Raw genomic sequence first — 18,127 nt, 5'->3', positions numbered from 1 at the left:
TTGGTTAAACACATAACATAGCATTCCATTTTCCTGCTGGCAGTAGTTTTAGCAATGGACCTCACGCTCCTGCTAGCTGGTGAGTCCTCTTGAAATGTCCATCTTGGACCACTTTTCTTGAAGTCTTTTGACTTCAGGCTGCTGCTCAGTACTCCCTGTAGGCAGAGACCACCCCGAATGTGGCAGTGGGCTGGGCAGGCAGCGGAGGTCCTCGGTGAACGGATGTGCTCTCCTGGGGTCGGACAAAGACAAACCAACCTACAGAACCATGGTTGACTCCCTGGTGTCTTCAGACCTCTAAGTGAATGGTTTTAGCACAGTAGGTCTTAACTATTGACTTTCTTGGCAGTAGTTGGGTCTGTTGATGAACACGTCCGTGAGGAAGTAGTCGTTTTTATCCGACTTTGACTATTTTCTTTCATAGTTTTGAATGAATACAGACTCACAACCTTGTTCACCTCTCTAGCTCTTTGGGGAAAGAAAAAGTCATTTGAGAAATCACAGACATATTCTACCAAATTAACGAGAGAGGTTACATTTCATTATAAAGAGCAGAACAGCAAAACAAGTAGGAAGAATTTTTGATCATATAAGGTATTTCAGAAACCAATAAAAATTGACTACTTTCTTCACAGCACAGTAGTAACGAAAGGTTACCACTGGGCTAGGAGCCAGGAAGTGACATTCGGTCTCCGCTGTGCCCGCCCTGCCACCTTGGGCCTCCGTTGCCAGGAGGGAGAAGTCTGGCCCTCACGTTCTTTCCATCTAGAAGTAGTGTAAACCCAGCGTCTGCTTATTCCACACTCTTTATTGGGAATTCAGCATGGATGACCATGTATTTATCACATATCCCATATGTTATTAGAAACTCGTGTGAATGAATTGCACAACCCAACCCCAAGTGGTTTCATTTATACTGTACTTTTAGTACAAGGAATCTCGAGTGTATTATTCACTTAAAGAGCACGTGATGATTGTGGAATATGCATTTTTTACATGTAGCTCAAAGTTAGCTCGCTTTAGTGATAAATATGCTCTGAAATGAAACTGCTGACTACATATTTTGTCCTTTAAAGAATTTAAAGGAGACATAACTTAAATTACTTTCAAATTAAAGCTTCAAAAGCCTGAATCTATTTTTTAATATGTGTACTATAATCTTAAATCGTCTGCTTTAATGCAGTATTTGAAAAAAATATTAACATAAAAATTGGAAAAATAAAATGCATATATTCCAATACAAATAGAATTATGAATATAACATTTAAAAGACTGGTATAAAGTCTTTTATACAATGAATGGATGAAGTTACTTTAGAAACTGAATCATATCCCTTAAGGATTTTGAAAAAGAACCAGGAAGAGTTGGGCAGCTGAAGAACAGAATGCCATCCCCTTTTAGAATGGTGTTAATTGCAGATGTACAGGGACAGCCACATTTGTCAGGGCAAAGGTCATTAGAATTCTATTTTGAGTTACGGTTTAGAAGCTAAATGCACCAAGCTTGTTTTCTCAGTCGCTAAATTGTTCGTGCAGATCTTTATTTTTTATTAAACGGAAAATAACTTCAGGAGAGATAAGAAGAAAAAAGAAATCACTCTGCCTTGACTCAGTTTGCAGTGAGTGTAAGTGTGGGTTTTGAGACCTTCAGTGCCTGACGGCTGGTGTCCAGCATCCACGATATGGGAGCCAGGAAGACAGAACGCTGGCACCAGCAAGGAGCCACAGGACGGGAGATACTGCCTCTTGCTATTATTTCCATCGATTCTAAGGTCCACATTTTCTCACGTTCTAACATTTCTAAAATAGGAATCTGTCTTATTAACAACAACTTCTTAGCATTACATCATGCTCAACAGGCAGCTTAGGTGGTGTCTCTTATGATTAATGAGATTTTAGAATCAGTGAAATACAGTTTATTCCCTGCTTCATAATTCTTAACTTTAGTCAAATTTTGTGGATATTTAGATAATACAGAGACTTAAAAATTATGCAGTTGATTTATTCCCTTTGTAATCATGTTTGAAATAGTCAAATATTTCAAAGTTTTATGCTTGAAAGTTCCCTGGGCATCAAGTTCTCACTGAATAAACGGCTAAAAATAATAATAAAGTCCTATTTTTAAGATGCGAGGCAGGAAGAAAGGAAAAAGAAAACCCTGTGAAAACCTTTCGTTTGGAATTGTTTGTTGCATACAGTGCGCGCCCACGTTTGCCTGAAGCACAAGTGGTTTTTGAAGCAATTCTTTGTCGGGGGTGTAGTTCAGCGCTGTTATGAGGAAGCTGGCAAGGGCAGGAATTTGAGAGTCAAATGAAGTTGGGTCACAAATCGATGCTACCACTGCCAGCAGTGTGACCTTGAAAATTTCACTTTCTTTAGCCTCATTTCTTTTGTAAATAAAATTATAATATCACTTAATTTTATTAAATTTAAAAATTGTTTAAAAATAAGATAAGCTGGTATAGATATGATAGTTACTCTTATCATCTTTATCATTATTGTTATTATTTACTATACAGTATTAAATTCCTCCATGGATAACTATTTAATCCCGCAATCATTGATTATTGGGTGTCTGCTATGTATAGAAAGAGAAGGATGAAGACTACAGTCATTTAAGTTTACCTGATGTGTATACATATAAGACGGAGGCCAGCGTACTCTTTCGGTGATGCTCACTACACATCTTATATAAGAAGAGGGAGGAAACGTGGACACCGCAATTTATATTCAGACATCAGTGGAAAGAGTTAGCTACCTGTTTACATTTCAATAATGAGAGGTTGCATAGTATCTGTTTTTCGATACTTGTATCACTGTTTTCTGTTTTTGTCATTCGAATGACCAGCACCACCATTCCATAAACATTCACAGCTTTTATTAGTTCATAAGGTGCATCACGGGCATTTGCTGGAATTCTTAATGTCCGGCATGCTCTCCTGTCCTTTTAGCCTACTTAATTTCTATAAAACCTTTAGATTTCAGTTCAGAGTCAGTTCCTGGGGGGAGCTCGCCAGGATGCCCCACGTCACACTCCCCTAGCTCCTCCGCACTGCGCACCGCTCGCGGCCTTGGACTGGAGCGTTTGACCGTGCCTCTGTCCCACTAGGTTCCATGAGGGCGGGGCCCACACCTAGTTTTTCCTCACTAGTGCATTCCCAAGATAGTTTCGTGCCAAATGAGACATTTAATATATAATAATTACACAGTATCATGTATATACGGATGTAAACTAGAACGGTGAGGACAAGTAAATTGCTGCAACGGTCACCGTAGAGATCTAACCTCGAACTTGTATCGAGCATCTACTTTGTGTCCAAATGCTGCGTCCCAGGCCAAACGAGTTACGTGGTAAATAAGGGAAGTGACAATCCACTGCGCGAGCCAGGGCTGGGACCAGCGTTTCTGAGGCATCTCTACCCAGGCGTCTGACAGTTATTTGCATTTCCATGTTCTATCAAAGAAAATATTTTATTTCCTACACATATGTTCTTATGAAAAATAGCCATTTTGGGACTCACTGCAGATTTTCCTTGCTTTTAGTATTGCTGGCAGACAAAACGGCTGTGCCAACTAGGATAGCAGTTGCTTAAAGAATTTTCTGGACAGTAAGATTCTTCATAAGATTGCCTTAGGTTTCACTTTCATTCTCCCCTCCAATGTTTGTTCCTTTTAATATTATCACACTGTAAACGTGAAGATATATAGACGTATATATACAGACATACACATGTATACACATACACACATATATGTACACACAAATACATATAGAGCATATGTGTGTATTTTTAAGACAAAGGAGGGAGGACATGAGACAAAAAAATTAAAATCTTTAAAATATTCATTGGGAAAATAAGAGCATCAGTGGCTTTCTTGAACAATATTTCTGCAGAATACAGGTAAAACAGCCGAGCCACACAGTGTGTGAAGATGTCATGGAACTCACCTACCACAAGGATCACTTTTCTTAAGCCTAAACCGAACTGCATCTTTGGTAAATCAAAGCGTGTTATAGTCTCTAACAGGGATGAGGTTAAGATGAGGTTATAGTCTCTAACAGGGATGAGGTTAAGTTTGTTTTGATGTACCGTGTTCCATACTCCCTTGTCCTCTACAGTTTAAAGTTTTGAAAAACACTTTTTCCCTAAATACTTCAAACGTATAATTTTGTCTGCCTTTCTCCCTTCTTAAAGGAAAAGGATAGAAAATGTGTCTTAGCTCATAACTATTAATTTTGATAAATTAAAAAGTTACCTTCCTTCTGCTCATTTTGATATTTAATAGACATTAGTATGTAGTCATTTCTCCAGATGCTTCTAAATTGGCCGCACACTTTTTTTTTTATTAAATTTTTTTCTCAACTGTTTTTAAAGCTCAACTTCAAGTCTTTCTTCCAAATGGCTTTTGACTATTTGCCCAATCAAATTAACTCACAAAAGATGTGCTGGATCCCTTAGAAGTGGCCCAGCCAGTGCATGGGGCTGCCATCAGGGACGGTCACTAAGCAGCAGTTACGTTGACAGATTGGGCTGCATGACTCTCAGAGTCCTGTATTTTTTCCCACCCTAAAACCAATTTGTGTAAAAAGCTTTAGATTCTTTGGATAAATATGTAGTTTCCATAGACGTCTACTCTGAAAAGGGAAAGGATAAGTTGAATTTTCTGTTATATTTATATACAGAATCAGTTTTATGATTGTGTGATCACCCTTGGATTTAGGAATTTTTCAAATTGTCTTATACATCATAATCTGGGTGATAACACATTGCTCTTTGATATGATAGTTTATAAGCAGTTTCCATTTTTATGAAGGACTATTAATGTATGTATTCCAAAAAGGATTTAATTCAACAAATATAGCTCACCCAGTATGTGCCAGATACCGTTCTTGGTACTGAGATATGTCAGTGAACAGACAGACAAGATCTCTGCCCTCATTCCTCAAGGAATTTTAAAATTCCTTGCATTTTAACGGACAGAGGCAAGACAGTGAGCCTGGTAATAATAAAGCTATCTAAGCGGGAAGGGAAATGCAGCAGGGTGGGGTGAGGGCTGGAGCCAGGTTTCGGATGAAATAGGGTACTGGGGTAGCCTGACTGACACCCATCCGTTAAAGACCTGACTCCTTCTTGGCCACTTTAAGAAGTGAGATCAGGGGAGGGAAGATTTGGCCAGAGACACAAAGGGAGTTTGCCTCCGGCTTGTTGTTTTTGACCCTTGTATCTCTGAAGTGGAGTGTTTTATAGCTTCCCTTTGAGGAAGGCAAGACTACGAGTTATTAGGGAAGAAACAAACTTGATTCTTAGAGGTTTTAAGTCTAAAATATATTTTCATCATCCGTGGAACGTACATTCGTACAGCGATTAAACTTGTCTTCTGCAAGTGGCCTGTAATTAGTCAACAAAATATAATTCTCCTTTAGGGATCAAAGGTAAAATATAATAAGTCAAAGTTTAAAAGAAATGGGGAGAAGTGTCTTTCGACTACAGAATCCCTGACCATCGTAGCCCCTTGAGAGGGAGCGTCTGACTCACAGTTTCCAGCATCTGTTCCAGCAAGAAGAGCGGTGCCGACCTTTGCAAGTTTCCCCATAACCTGAGCGACTGCATCAGCATAACCTTCCAAACAGACTATTTCTTGCTTATTTATAATTATTTATAGTTTAGTCACAAACTCGGGACTCAGACGTTATGCCGCTCGCTTCACCACACTGATAGCCATTTTCCCTTTTGACACCGTGCGTCCCTGTCACCAGAACGGCCCTTTGAGAGGCCACCGGAAGCCCTCCTGGCATCGAGGGCCTGCGCGGAAAGGTCACAGCTGGGATGCTTTGAGACACTTCATTCACTCCAAGAAAAGGGTCCCCTCCTGCAGGTAGTTATTCGTGCATCCTTTCAAACGAACTTAGCGTATTGGGGTTTGTCACACCCAGACCTAATCTGTGATCAGAGAACTGGCATTTATGCTCAAGTCCCAATGTGACGTCTGCATTTTCCTTCTTCCTTCATTTATTTTTCATGTAGACTTCTTTTAGACTTCATTTTTTCCCTTCCTTCCACCATCTTTCCTTTCAAGAAATATTTACTGAGAGTTTACCTGTAATTTCAAAGGCCCTGGGGACTTGCGTGAGCCTGAAGCTCGCCTGTGCTGTTAAGGAGCGAATCTGTGTAGTTAGAAATTTAAGAATTAGAACTAATATTCAAACATCTTTTGAGTTCATATTTAAGTTTTATGAAATGAATAAAATATAGGCGATGATGCCACAGATATTCTAAAAGTCCCTCACCATAGCTGTAAAACATATGATAGAGTTTACTAATTTATAAGCAGGTTTCAAAACCAACACCAAATGTACCATTTTCCCAAAGACGTCATTTTAGCTTCGTGAATGGCGAAATCTCCTGGCTCCTGTCAGCATTGTTACCAGCGGGGAGAGAGAGAGAGGGAGGGAGAGACGGGGTCAGAGGCAGAGACAGCGAGACGGGACCCTCCGCCCTGCCTGGCTTGGATGATGGCTCTGCACACATCGCTCGTGTCCCTCTTTCCCGCCCTCCAGTCGCTTCATGTCAGCTGGACGCGGCCCCGGCCCACTGCTCGCCGTCACACCCCGTGCTTTGCGTCGGTGTCATGCTGTGCTCGCTGCGATGGCGTCTGTCTCTCTCTCTGTCAGCTCAGTCAGTGGGCAGACGCGTCCTCATACGTGCCCATCTCCTCGAAAGAAGCCTTTCTGATCCCATCTCGAGTGACTTCCTCCTTTGTGCCTTTTGCTTCACCTATCGTGAACTGCCCTGGGCTTGTGACAGTGACTGAGCGGGTATCCAGTGGACATTTCGTTTGTTATTCGAAGGCTGGCGGCTGCCCACTCTCCCAGGGATCGTGCAGCAGGGGACACAGTGACAAAAATTGGCGCCGTGAGGCACGGATCTGAAGAGTTAGTGGTGATGCTGACAAGTGCAGTGATGACTGCTGAGGGGCACAGGTCATGTGGGGACACACAGCTGAAGAGCCTACGCCAGGCCTGAGGGCCGGACCGAGGCCCGGTCCCCGTTTAGACAAGGTCCCCGCGAAGCCACCGGGCAGAGAGGATGGAGCCTTCGGCTGCAGCGGGACAGGGAGAGGACAGTGGGCAGGTCCGGGGGCGTCCAGGCGCTTCCTGTCTGTTTTCTTTGTGAGCAACGAGGCAGGATTGTCTGCTAAGGGAGATGCAGGAAGAAATGGTTGTGGAAAGATGTAAAATAGCTCTGGAGAGAGAGAGGAGGAGGACGAGACACTCAGTGGTCAGAGGAGCTCCGAGGGCTCGGTCCAGCCCGTGGGTCACAGCAGCTTCCTTGGGAACTCGGGGCTCGCTGCAGAAGCCGTGTCTGCATGTGGTGTGTGTGTGTGGCGTACGTGTGGGTCTTTGTGTGTGTGGTGTGTGTACGTGTGTGTGGCGTGTGTCGCACAGAGGTCGGCCGGTGGGCTTGACCGGTGAGAAGTCGAGCTGTAGCTCTGCGGCCGACGGGACAGTCCTCCGCCACCGACCTGCACTCCCTCCCAAACTGCGTGGAGGGCTCCACCACGTCGCGTTGGGATTTTATGTAAGTGAAAGCATCTTAAACTACAAATCGTATAGGTGACAGTTATATTCTCACATCTATTATAAGTTAGAATTAGTAAAATTTTTCAGGATTTTTCAAAGCTGGGTAGACAGAAATAAATATCCCTCCCCCCCAAAAAAAGACTAATTTCTAAATTAAAGAGATGTTCAAGTCCAATATACACTCTAGATATAGTTATAACAAGAATAAATAGTCTAACATTTTCCGATATTGAAGAGAAAAAAAAATCGAAAATAATCTCTCAAGTGCCAAGCACTTAGCAAGAGCTTAATTTTCTGAAAATAGGAAAGCAAAGTTTTAGGTTAACGAGGGCCAACTGAAAACATTCTTTTATTAGAATTAATACAACACATCGAGTGTTTTATTGGCAGGCCCCGTTTCTTGTTAGAAGATGTACAACATGATTTTTAAAAGGCATTCAGAAAATATTACTTTTTAATGTCATACTTGTCATTTCGAAGGGTCAGAATACGCTGGTGTCGGAAGACATGCTTTTTGTTTTGTTTTGTTTTTGTTTTTGTTTTGCTACCATTTGTTTGCTGCGTGGTGTGTACCTAAGGCGCGAGTGCGTACGGTGGGTAGCCCCTTGCCCTTACGTCCTCTGTCCCTGTCGGCTGATGGGACCCCCTATGTGCCGAAGCTGAAAACGGAAGCACAGGCCGCTGCTCGCCCCCGTTCCCTGTGCAGATGCCTCTGACAGGCACCCTCGGGGCCACTCTCCTTTGGTTTGAGCCCCTGCGCGTGATCCTCTGGGACTCTCAAGAGGCTGAGCGGTTAGCGTTGTGAAAGGGTCGTTGTTCATCGCAGGTTCTGAGTTTTCCTCTCACACATGGATTCCGGACTTCTACTTATATCCCCCAGTGAACCCACATTACCAGCTGACCTTGGGACAGATCGCAGAAGCAGCTGCGAGCCAGAGCCGCCTTTGACAGTATGAGCCTGTGACTGCCGGAGCTGGACCTCTGCAGTGACGCCCTGGGGAGCGGGACCGGGTGTTGCGTAGGGCCCTTGATCACGCGGAAGATTTGCGGCACGTTTCGGCAGGTCTTGCCGTAAATCTCATCTGATTTAGGAGCCGCGGCAGGCAGAAATTTCCAGTTACTAAGAGTGATTTAGCTGAGATATTTCCTTCAGGGCACTTAGTAAAGTAGAATATTGGTCACATGGGGACGACCGTAGTCGCAGGACACTTACTTTCCTGGAGAAATGAAGTTTAATGAAGGAAGACAGGGAAGAAGTGTACATTGAAAATGGAAAATACAAAATTTCTCAAAATCGGTGAGCACGTATAAGAAGACAGGAAAGTAGATGGCACAGTGAGTCTGCGTGCGCGTGTCTTAGAACGTGGGTCACCTCCAGTGCTGAAAAATGGGGTTGTTGGGGCAGGTGGTTCTCAAGAACTACGGGGAGACAGGGACAGTTCTCACCCCGCACTGACCTGGACGTGGGCCTGTGCACACTCCCAAGTCGGGCTGTTCCTGGGTCACAGATTCGGGGCGCTGTCTTCCCCTCCTTCATCTGCACCATCACCTGAGGTCTGTCCCACCGGGAAGGTGGGTGCAGCGTTACGAAGTCCTTCCTTCTTCACAGTGCGCTGCTGGTGCCTGTCTTTCAGCTCAGACCGAATGAGAACGTGGAGAGCAGGAGGGGGCCCGGGCAGCGCGGGGGGACCGGGCATCAGGAGCATTAACCTCCTCGGGTCCTTGGCTTCCGACGCCGGTTCCTGCCGCACCTCCGGGCTGCCTGTCCCAGCAAGACCTGCTTTCCTAAATATAGTCAAGGAGAAGTGGGCGGAGGATAGAAACTCTTAAAATAAGTTTTTCTTGGCTATTATCTTCAGTAAACTTGCTACATTCTGTAATTTCTATACAATTTATGCTTAAAATAGCCTGTTTTCTCATGTTGCTTCATCTTATTTTGTTTCACCTCGAATAGTTTTTAACCGTTGCTAAAGTTTTTTCAAGAAAAGTATAGGGTTTTAAATTTTGTGATGGTGATAGCTGACATAAGTTCAGTTAAATGTTATTGGAGTTAAATTATTAGAGTTAAAATGGACGCAGCACCATCACCCTGACCCTTTCATTACTCACTGAGGAAATTGCGTAGTTTTGATTCTTAGTTGCGCAGCGACACCTGCTGGACCTGTGTGACCGCGTCTTCAGCGGTCCAGGTCTGGGGTGGCCGCGTTCCACGTTCGGTCGCCTTCTGCTCTTCAGCACTTCTCTGAAACAGAGCACGCAGCAGTGCGTGTGCTTCTCAGCCATCTGGTTGCCAAAGCAAACACGCAGGGTACGGACTGTCAAAATCCCCCACGCCGCGTCTTTGTGGGTTTGCGCTTCATTCCCTGTGAGCATCTCTTTTGCTTTGGAAATACCACCTGAGAACAGTGTAGCGTCGCCTTTTATGCCAAAGAGAACCTTCGTTAACCATGATTTCCCAGGCATCTTCTGTCCTTCCGTGAGCTTTCAGCTGCATCTTCGTGTGCTGCTGCGTTTGGTGTCTTTCTGCCCGCCTGACAGTACCCCCACCGCTGGCCGTGCAGATGTTACAAGTTACCTGAGAGAACAGCAGAAAGACGTGGAGAACTGGCGATGAATTCAAACAAGAAAACTTTTTAAACTGCATTAGTAGTGCCAGGGAGTTACCGATTGATACATCTCGTCGTCTACTCCTTCACATGAAAAATAACCAGAAGTATTCTGTTTTGTTTTTAAATCATTTATTTCATTTTCACACTGAACCTAGTTTCTCAGTGAATTATATTCTTGCCTGTGGGCCATGGTGTTATACATGCACAGAAAAAGAGACATTTCATTCAGTTAAAGCACCTTAAGTAAAATCAACACCATCTAGTGTTTGGCGCAGCCCTGGTGATCTAAAAATGCGAACAAACCTCCAGCGATGTCGTCCTCCCTCCTTCCTCGCCCTCCGTACTGTCATGCTCTGCGAGCTCACACCACACCGGCCCAGGCCCGCAAGCTGCCAGAGGACAGTTTGGAGCCAGTCTCCCTGTTTTCTCTTTTTCCATTTAAGAGAAGAACAGAAAGGGAGTGGGCAGGAATACACTAGAGGCCAAAAGATTAAAGCACTTTTATAAACAAAATGATACAATCTGAAAATATTTCTGAAGTAAATATGGCACAATGTCCTTGTAAGGGAAAGAAAAACCCAACTTTTTGAGGGGAATTTTTTGGGAAGTAATTTGATTTTTTTTTTTTAAAGCTGTATACAGTAAAGTCGAACTCAGAAGGAAAGCGAGATGAGCTTTTTCTGAGCTCATGCGTACTACCATAGAGCAGATAAGCGGACATCTGGAGAGAGCGAAAGAAAACCCCATGGTTTTCAGCAAGGCCCGAGAGATGAAACAGGATGGTGTCATTTTACCCTCATCCTGTTGCCCAGAGAGAATGTAAACAGTTAAAAAGCTTTTAACATTCTTTGCTGTCACCTGGATTGTGCGAAGACCATACTTACCTATCCATCACCCCGTTTCCATAAGAATGAAGACGGAAAAATGTGAGTGTGCTTCACAGCCTAAATATAGTCATCTTTCAACTCTAGTTTATTAGGAGGCTTTCGTTTTCAGTTCTGCAAGTTTGAATCTGCCAGGTCCGGAATGTTTAGCTCCTAGCTGCCGACAGATTCACAGTACGTTTAGTTGGGCCTGCCTCGGAGTCAGTCATATCAGTAAAAATAAGGTTGGTTTTCCTTGCATTGCCTCTGCTTTGTCTAGCGAATCATTGCATCATATTTGGCCCGTGACGCCTCTCGGGGCATTGATAATTGCCTTTGAACTCTCTGAAAATAAAAGGGTAAGAAAAGTAGACTTGACTGAAGTCCATGCAGATCGCAGACTTCATCCAGTTTAACTCTTGAAAGCATCTCCTGGTCTCAGAGATGGAAGCTGTAGGGCAGTCAGCAACCAAAGGCATAGCTGATCGTCAGATTTTGACCCAGAAAAAGCTGCCTTATCATTTCGTGTTTGTTCTTTGACTTCCTCCTCTAATTCTTCATTTGTTGTCGTAAGCCTCCTAAACCTACATCTTTTTGTCTGCTTGCCTTTCATCCCCTCAGATTATTTTTCACTCCCTGCTAAAAAGGACAAACATTTGTCACTTTATACCTTTCAAACAAAAAGTTCGTATAGAAAAATGCTCTATTTGTCAATATGTCAGTATGTATGTGTATTTAAACCAAATTCATAGAGTTTTAAAAATCTACTACACTTCTCAGCTTTTAACCATTAGATTGTATCAGAAATCTCCTGAAGGGTAGATTCCCTGCCTTCTAGATCATTTTTACAGTGACAAGTTAGCTACTTTATTTATATAAATAAACGCCTGTATAAACTCAAGCCTCAAACTTTACCAAACCATAACTCTCTCCTGAGCGGAGTGGTTTTGCGAGGAAAGGTGGTTCTGTATGGATAGATAACAACGCGTTACCGTAGGACGCAGGGCTCTGTCCTGCGTGTGAATTTGCACTTATCCTAGTGACAGCCGGCCCAGTGGGGCACCAGAGCTCAGCCCACGCAGGGACGGAAGAGACCGTACCTGATGAAGTGCAGCCCGTTCCTGTCTGCCGGAGGCGAGGGGCGGGGAGAGGGCAGTGCAGAGGCACACAGTGGGGAGGGACGCCGAGTTTCCTGAAAATTCTACCCCCGTCCTTTTCTCTGTTACACGAAACCTGGTTTTTTTTTGTTTTTTGTTTTTGCCCCTGCTCTGTGACCTCACAACTCACTTCTGAAACCTCAGCAGTGGATTTGTTTTCATGCTGAACATCCGGGCAGGCACACACGGTACATCTCGGTTTCCTGAGATGAGCAGAAAATGGCCTTCTGACCACCCCCCCCCTCCCACCACCTTCCTGCTCTGCTGAGAAGCAGTGTGCTTTATTTACATCTTGTTCTTTAAAGAAAAATTTAGTCGAAGTGCCAAACCCTGTAATTCTCAAGCTTTTCTAGAAATGTTATCTTTAAGGAGATTTATAAAAACAAGCAGAGTCTCTGTGGTTTTATCCTGAGAGCCAGAAGACCTAAGGCTGAGCCTCTCCGCTGTCGAGCTGTACGAGAGATATGTCTTGCTTTTACGCATGTTTATGAGGAAGAAGCAGTTGAAATATTTACTTTTTCAGTAATAGCAAAGCGTGGCCAGCCTCATGGAGAGCACTTTGTGAACCATTTTGTCAGGGATAAAGTAACAGAACAGGCAGGGGCGGCCTCTTTGCCTAAATAAGCGAACATTATCGCCTAGTTCTGCAGATAGCTGCATTCTTGAAGAAACGTTTTGTGTACTTTGATGGAACTGTCTAAATGGCTATGCAAACTAGAGCTTTTAAAGTCAGACCCAGTTCTGTCTTTATAGTTAGCGAACACACAGGAAAGGAGGTGGTGACACAAGGTGTTCAGGACCTTTTCAATGTAAGCTTTACTGAGTACTAGTACCTCCTCACATTCTCTCTGTCTTCACAGACATAGAGGTAAATATACATACACAAATACACTTACGTGTATTCACGTGTGCTTATAAATGAGGTAGCCATTTCAATGAATTTCTGTTTGGGTAGAGCCTCGAATTCACGCGCTGTCGAGAGGCAGCCTTACTCTCCTGCGAACACGAACTGTCAGGACGTCCGTGACGAGTGCCTTCAGAAGACTTCAAGTGACAGTTCTAACATGGGGTTTCTGAAATTCTTCCAAGGCCTGGGCCTAGCTGTCTCTCACTGCACTTGCTTCTTGCAGACTCCCCTTTACTTGGTGAACCATGGAGAGACCGGGCCGGTCAGGTGCAACAGGTGCAAAGCCTACATGTGCCCATTCATGCAGTTCATAGAGGGAGGACGGAGGTTCCAGTGTGGCTTCTGCAACTGCGTGAGCGACGGTGAGTGGCGCCGGCAAGAGAAACACGTTATGCTTTGCTGAGGAAGGACGTGTTGACGCCCTTAGTTGCGCCTGAGCTTTTGCAGAATGCTGGCGAGTTCGCATTCAAGAGTAATTCGGAGGAACGCTGACGGGAGACCTCCCAGGCGCCTCTGTAAACGAGGCGAAATTTCATTTTGCCTCCAGCTGAGCCTTCGTGCAAATAAATAGTGGAGATAAAATTAGTTCCCTACTTTTGAGTTTCATAAGCAACGGCAACTTCCACGTGGGGCTCGTGCATTTATATCGGCCTCAGAGGGGCTTGGGTGTCCCAAGCAGAGCATTTTCCAGTTTGTTTCTCCCCAGAGGCATTACAAAGAAGAGCCTTCCTTTATTTATGGGTTATCCATGTCCATCTACCTTCACAGATGACAACCTTGAGAGATTTTGCCTCTTTCCTCATTCCTCTGAATTATTCTTGAATGTGAGCTCATCGGTATTTAGGACAAGCTGAGGGGTAACTCAGGATTTTAACATGTATATGGTTCCCCCTCCAATAGGAAACATTGATACAGGGGGCTTCCCAGATTCACTGCATGTTCAACTCCATTCCAGTATGAATTTACTGGTGGAAAAAACCACGAGCTTGCTCAAAGTGCTTACATTCGTTATACGTGTAACATGTCTGTATTTTTCATTCTTTGATGTCAAAGCACATACTCAGGCTGAGAATGTCCCCACAGTCATTGACGTTCATGGAGTTTTTCTAGAACCACGTGATGGTCGTTAGGGCCTGAGTTTTCTGCATGTTCCTGATCTTTGTGGCCACGCTTCCTGCAGGTCATTAGATCTGAAGAACGTACCAGACTCTGCCCAGGAGCCACGTCCTCTGTGGCTACTGGCCTGTCCCTGAAAGGAGCTCAGGCACAGGTTTCCGCCTGTGTCACTGCATCCATGTTCTCCGGGGGGCGAGCGGTGCCTGTCTCCTTGTTTCCTGCCCCTTCCCATGCTCCGTGGCTTCACCCAACTCGAGAGCTGAGGCTGGCATCGCGAGGCTTTGTCACGGAGCCCCGTGGTCAGTCCTCAGGGCATGGAGTGGTTGGTTTCCAGCCTCACCTCCTGGGCCGTGTCAGTCCCCTCCGGCCGTCTCTGTCCTCGCTGCAGCCGCGACATGGCCCCAGTGGAAGCTGGCAGTACCACGAGGCCCGGTTCTGCTGGTTCCCCGCACTTCTGCTCTTTCTGACGAAGGCCTTTGCTGCTGTCGTCCTGGCGAACTCTGCAGCCACATCCTCGGCTGCCACACAGTCAGGGTCTGGATTCGGGAACCCGTGACAGCTCACTTCCCTGCGCCTTCGTCCGGGGGGGAAGTGTCATGAAGAGGCAGAGGCCTCTCCTGGAGCGTTTTGATCAATGCCTCCACCGCGCTCCCGCGTCTCCACCCCAAGCCCTCAGCGTTCTTAGGAAGACAATCAGAAGTCCATCCAGGACCTGTCTGCTTGGAACCTCTGGGGTTTCCATGCGTGTGAACTCATGGGACTTAGACCCAAAGTGTCAGCCTCGTGCCCTAAGCGTCCCAGCCACTTCGGTGGAGAAACACTCAGATTTCTCGTTCTCTGCACAGCGAACCCCGCTCCTTGAGTACCCACTCCCAGGGAGCTGCCGTGTTCGTTTTCCAGTATTCATTCGAGGCCCAAACATTTGTCCCTACAAGGAAGCCAGACTCCCTCAGATTATATCACGTTCTTCATTTAGGGTTGAAGAAGACAGGTTTGTTGAGCTAGAAGGAACCCAGCAGGCTTGGTCACATGGTTCCACTCTCTCCATTAAAGTGTCCAGAGGTTGCACAGTGGGAAGCATGTGATACCAGAACACATGCAGGAAGACAGGTGTCATGTGGCAGTGCGTAATCTATTGGATGACTTGAATTTTGATCTAGAAAACACGAAAGATATGTCTACAGCCATGCCACCCTGAACAAACCCGATCCCGTCTGATCTCGGAAGCTAAGCAGAGTTGGGCCTGGTTAGTACTTGGGTGGGAGACCACCTAGGAAGACCAGGTGCTGTAGGCATAAAAAAAATAAATAAATAAAAATAAAGGATTGTAAAATGACAAAGTCCTGGCAATCTGCGAGGTCAACCAAGAGTTGCCTCACCTAAAAAAACAAAAAACAAAAAAACACGAAAGATATTAAATGCTAACATATAAAATTAGTTAATTTTAAAGGGAAATATTTCCACATGTTACATGCAGATGGTGAATGCAAATGAATTATGGAAACTATGTAGAAATTACCGTATATCCTAAAACAGCCAGTACAGCATCCTTCATCTCATCTGAGCGTAGAAATAGCAGTTTGGGGCCCTTGTTGACTTGCTGAGACTCTCAGTTTCCCACTTCCATAGTCTTTACAGGACATCGTTGAATTTTCCAAGTCCATATGTATAGACAAGTCTTATAAAACTTATTTCAAAAGAAGTGGCCGTGATATGGTAAGGAAATAGAAAAATTAAGTGTCATTGATCGACCTAAGAAAACAGTCACGTGAGTTCACAACTAAAAACGAAGAATATTGAGTTGCTGGTTTTAAAACAAAAAGGCATTACTTCTGTGGTTTCACAAATGAAAAATGTGTGTGTGTGAAATGCTTAAAGGCAGAGCATTGCTGGTTATTCTGAAAACTTCTGTTGTCAGTGGTTCGATAGCCAGCCCTATTAATCTCAAGGCAACGGGGGTTCGTTTTCACAGATACCAGGCCATATTTGTGCAAGTGTTTGGTGTGTGACTCATAAGTGTTCCTGTGCTGTTGGATGAGTTCCAGGTCTCTACCAGAACGAACCTCCTTAGACATTTGAATCAAATTAAGAGGTCCTCAGCCGAGATCTCAGTGCTGTAGTCTTTCCCTAATACAGCAATCCTCTGCACCCTGCAGCCCAAACTTTAAACAGTCGCCATGGCTGAAGACATCTCTTAATCAAAGGGTAATAAGTATTGTATTAACACTATAGTTCAGATAACCAAGGTATATTTCCGTTAGGTGTATTGAAAATGGAAATAGTTAGAAAAGCCAGAATTCCCTTTAAAAGAGGTAATTAAATTTCGGTTGTGACAGCTTCAGAACACCAGTACTTTTATCTTGTCCCTCTACAGTGGTCCAAATCATAAATGTTCTTTGTCATCAGTAACTGGTAGAAGGGTCAAGAGGGTTTTCTAGAAAACCCTTGTTCTTTCTAAGACATGCTTTTTCAAAAGTGGATATTTAAAATATACTACATTCCAGTTTTAAAATACTTTTTTCCCCCTCACACTCCTTTCCTCCCACGATAAATTTTGAGAACTTATTAAATTGTCTGTGTTATGAAAACAAAGGATTCTTTCCTCTTTTGTTTTTATTAGTCCCGCCATTCTATTTCCAACATCTGGACCACATGGGAAGAAGACTGGACCACTACGAGAAGCCAGAGTTATCTCTAGGATCTTACGAATACGTTGCTACTTTGGATTACTGCAGAGTAAGTGTTCCCAGGACTTCAAGTGTTTATACGCTGATGCCAAGTACATGTGAACAGCTTTCACATGTAAAGAACTGACTCTTGACTCACTAACAGAGCATTTTGGTGGGGCCATGGCAGGTATAGAAATGTCTAAGACACGGATCAAGCCTTCCAGGCCGTTAACATGACGGAAGAGCCAAACCACCCACTGCAGACATCATTTTTAAAAATGAAAAAGTAGTGCCAGAAATAGAAAGCAATAATTTAATTTTCATGTCTCTGCCACGTTGGAAGTTGCTGGTCGGTTCTTTAATGCCGCCTCTGCCATATTTTTTTGTCAGTCGTTCCAAGGCAAAAGCTCAGCCTGCATGGCCAGTGGCACCATCGCCGTGCTTCCGCCTCTCCCTTCTCCACTCTGGCTGTCTCTCCAACAGCTGAAAGCTCTCAGAGTCCCTGAGACTCCCTCAGCCCCCGGGCCCCTGGTTTCCTGTGCTTCAGGAGCCACGAGACTCCCCCACTGCCGTAATCTAAAATAGGAGATTCTGAAATTTAAGTTGCCGTTGAGACTGTCAACTGTTGGGCCCCCGACTGCCACCTCAGCTGTCTCCGTTTGTACCAAACTCTTCCCCTACCGTGAACACATCTCTCCCTCGGAGGCTCCCCGCTTTTACACGAGGGACCCTCTTGTGCTCCGTGGGCCTCACCTGGCGGACTCTTGCTCTCTGACACCTGGCTGAGATTTTATTTTGTGTGAGTGTGTGCGCACGACTTTCTCTGGCTGCATTATGCTAGTTATTTATTAAATCTTCAGGTTTTTTGCCCCATAGAATTTGGTCCATGTGCCTGTTTTAGCAATTATCTCCATGGATTTTAAATCTTCTTATATGTTTTCCCTCCTCATAGATTTTGATATCATTGGGGACAAGCACGTTGTCCTAGCTAGATTTATGGCATCTACCACAGTGTCTGGCACAGGGGAGGCAGGTGGTCAATGTGTGTGGAATGAAAGAATTTGTGAATGAGTGAATGAATGAATTCTTAGGTATGTGACTATTCCCAGGAATGTCTCTTTCTCTTTTCCTGTGTGATAGTGATGGCGACATCATCACAGGTACCTTGCAGGGCTTTACAGTTCTTCAGTGATTTGAAGACATCTCTATGGGTATCAGTTCAGAC

General features: G+C 44.5%; 1 protein-coding gene and 1 non-coding gene across 2 annotated transcripts in view; both read left to right on the top strand.

The window, feature by feature from the left end:
- SEC24D (SEC24 homolog D, COPII component) overlaps window positions 1–18,127 on the top strand; it is a gene marked incomplete at its 3' end in the record, with an annotated part of 59,473 nt that overhangs the window by 23,607 nt on the left and 17,739 nt on the right. The window contains exons 10-11 of the mRNA XM_039879501.1: window positions 13,341–13,479; window positions 16,854–16,969. Of these exons, the coding sequence (XP_039735435.1) occupies window positions 13,341–13,479; window positions 16,854–16,969 (255 nt within the window). The remainder of the gene's footprint in view (window positions 1–13,340; window positions 13,480–16,853; window positions 16,970–18,127) is intronic.
- LOC120616278 (5S ribosomal RNA) lies at window positions 15,410–15,528 on the top strand. The gene has a single exon (XR_005656564.1). It is a non-coding gene; the product is annotated as a 5S ribosomal RNA (ribosomal RNA).

The sequence above is a fragment of the Pteropus medius genome, unplaced genomic scaffold (assembly GCF_902729225.1).
Source record: "Pteropus medius unplaced genomic scaffold, Ma_sr-lr_union100, whole genome shotgun sequence".
In the NCBI taxonomy this organism is placed as follows: Eukaryota; Metazoa; Chordata; class Mammalia; order Chiroptera; family Pteropodidae; genus Pteropus; species Pteropus medius.
The sequence above is the reverse complement of the archived record's forward strand: the minus strand, read 5'-3'. Positions and strand labels throughout refer to the sequence as shown.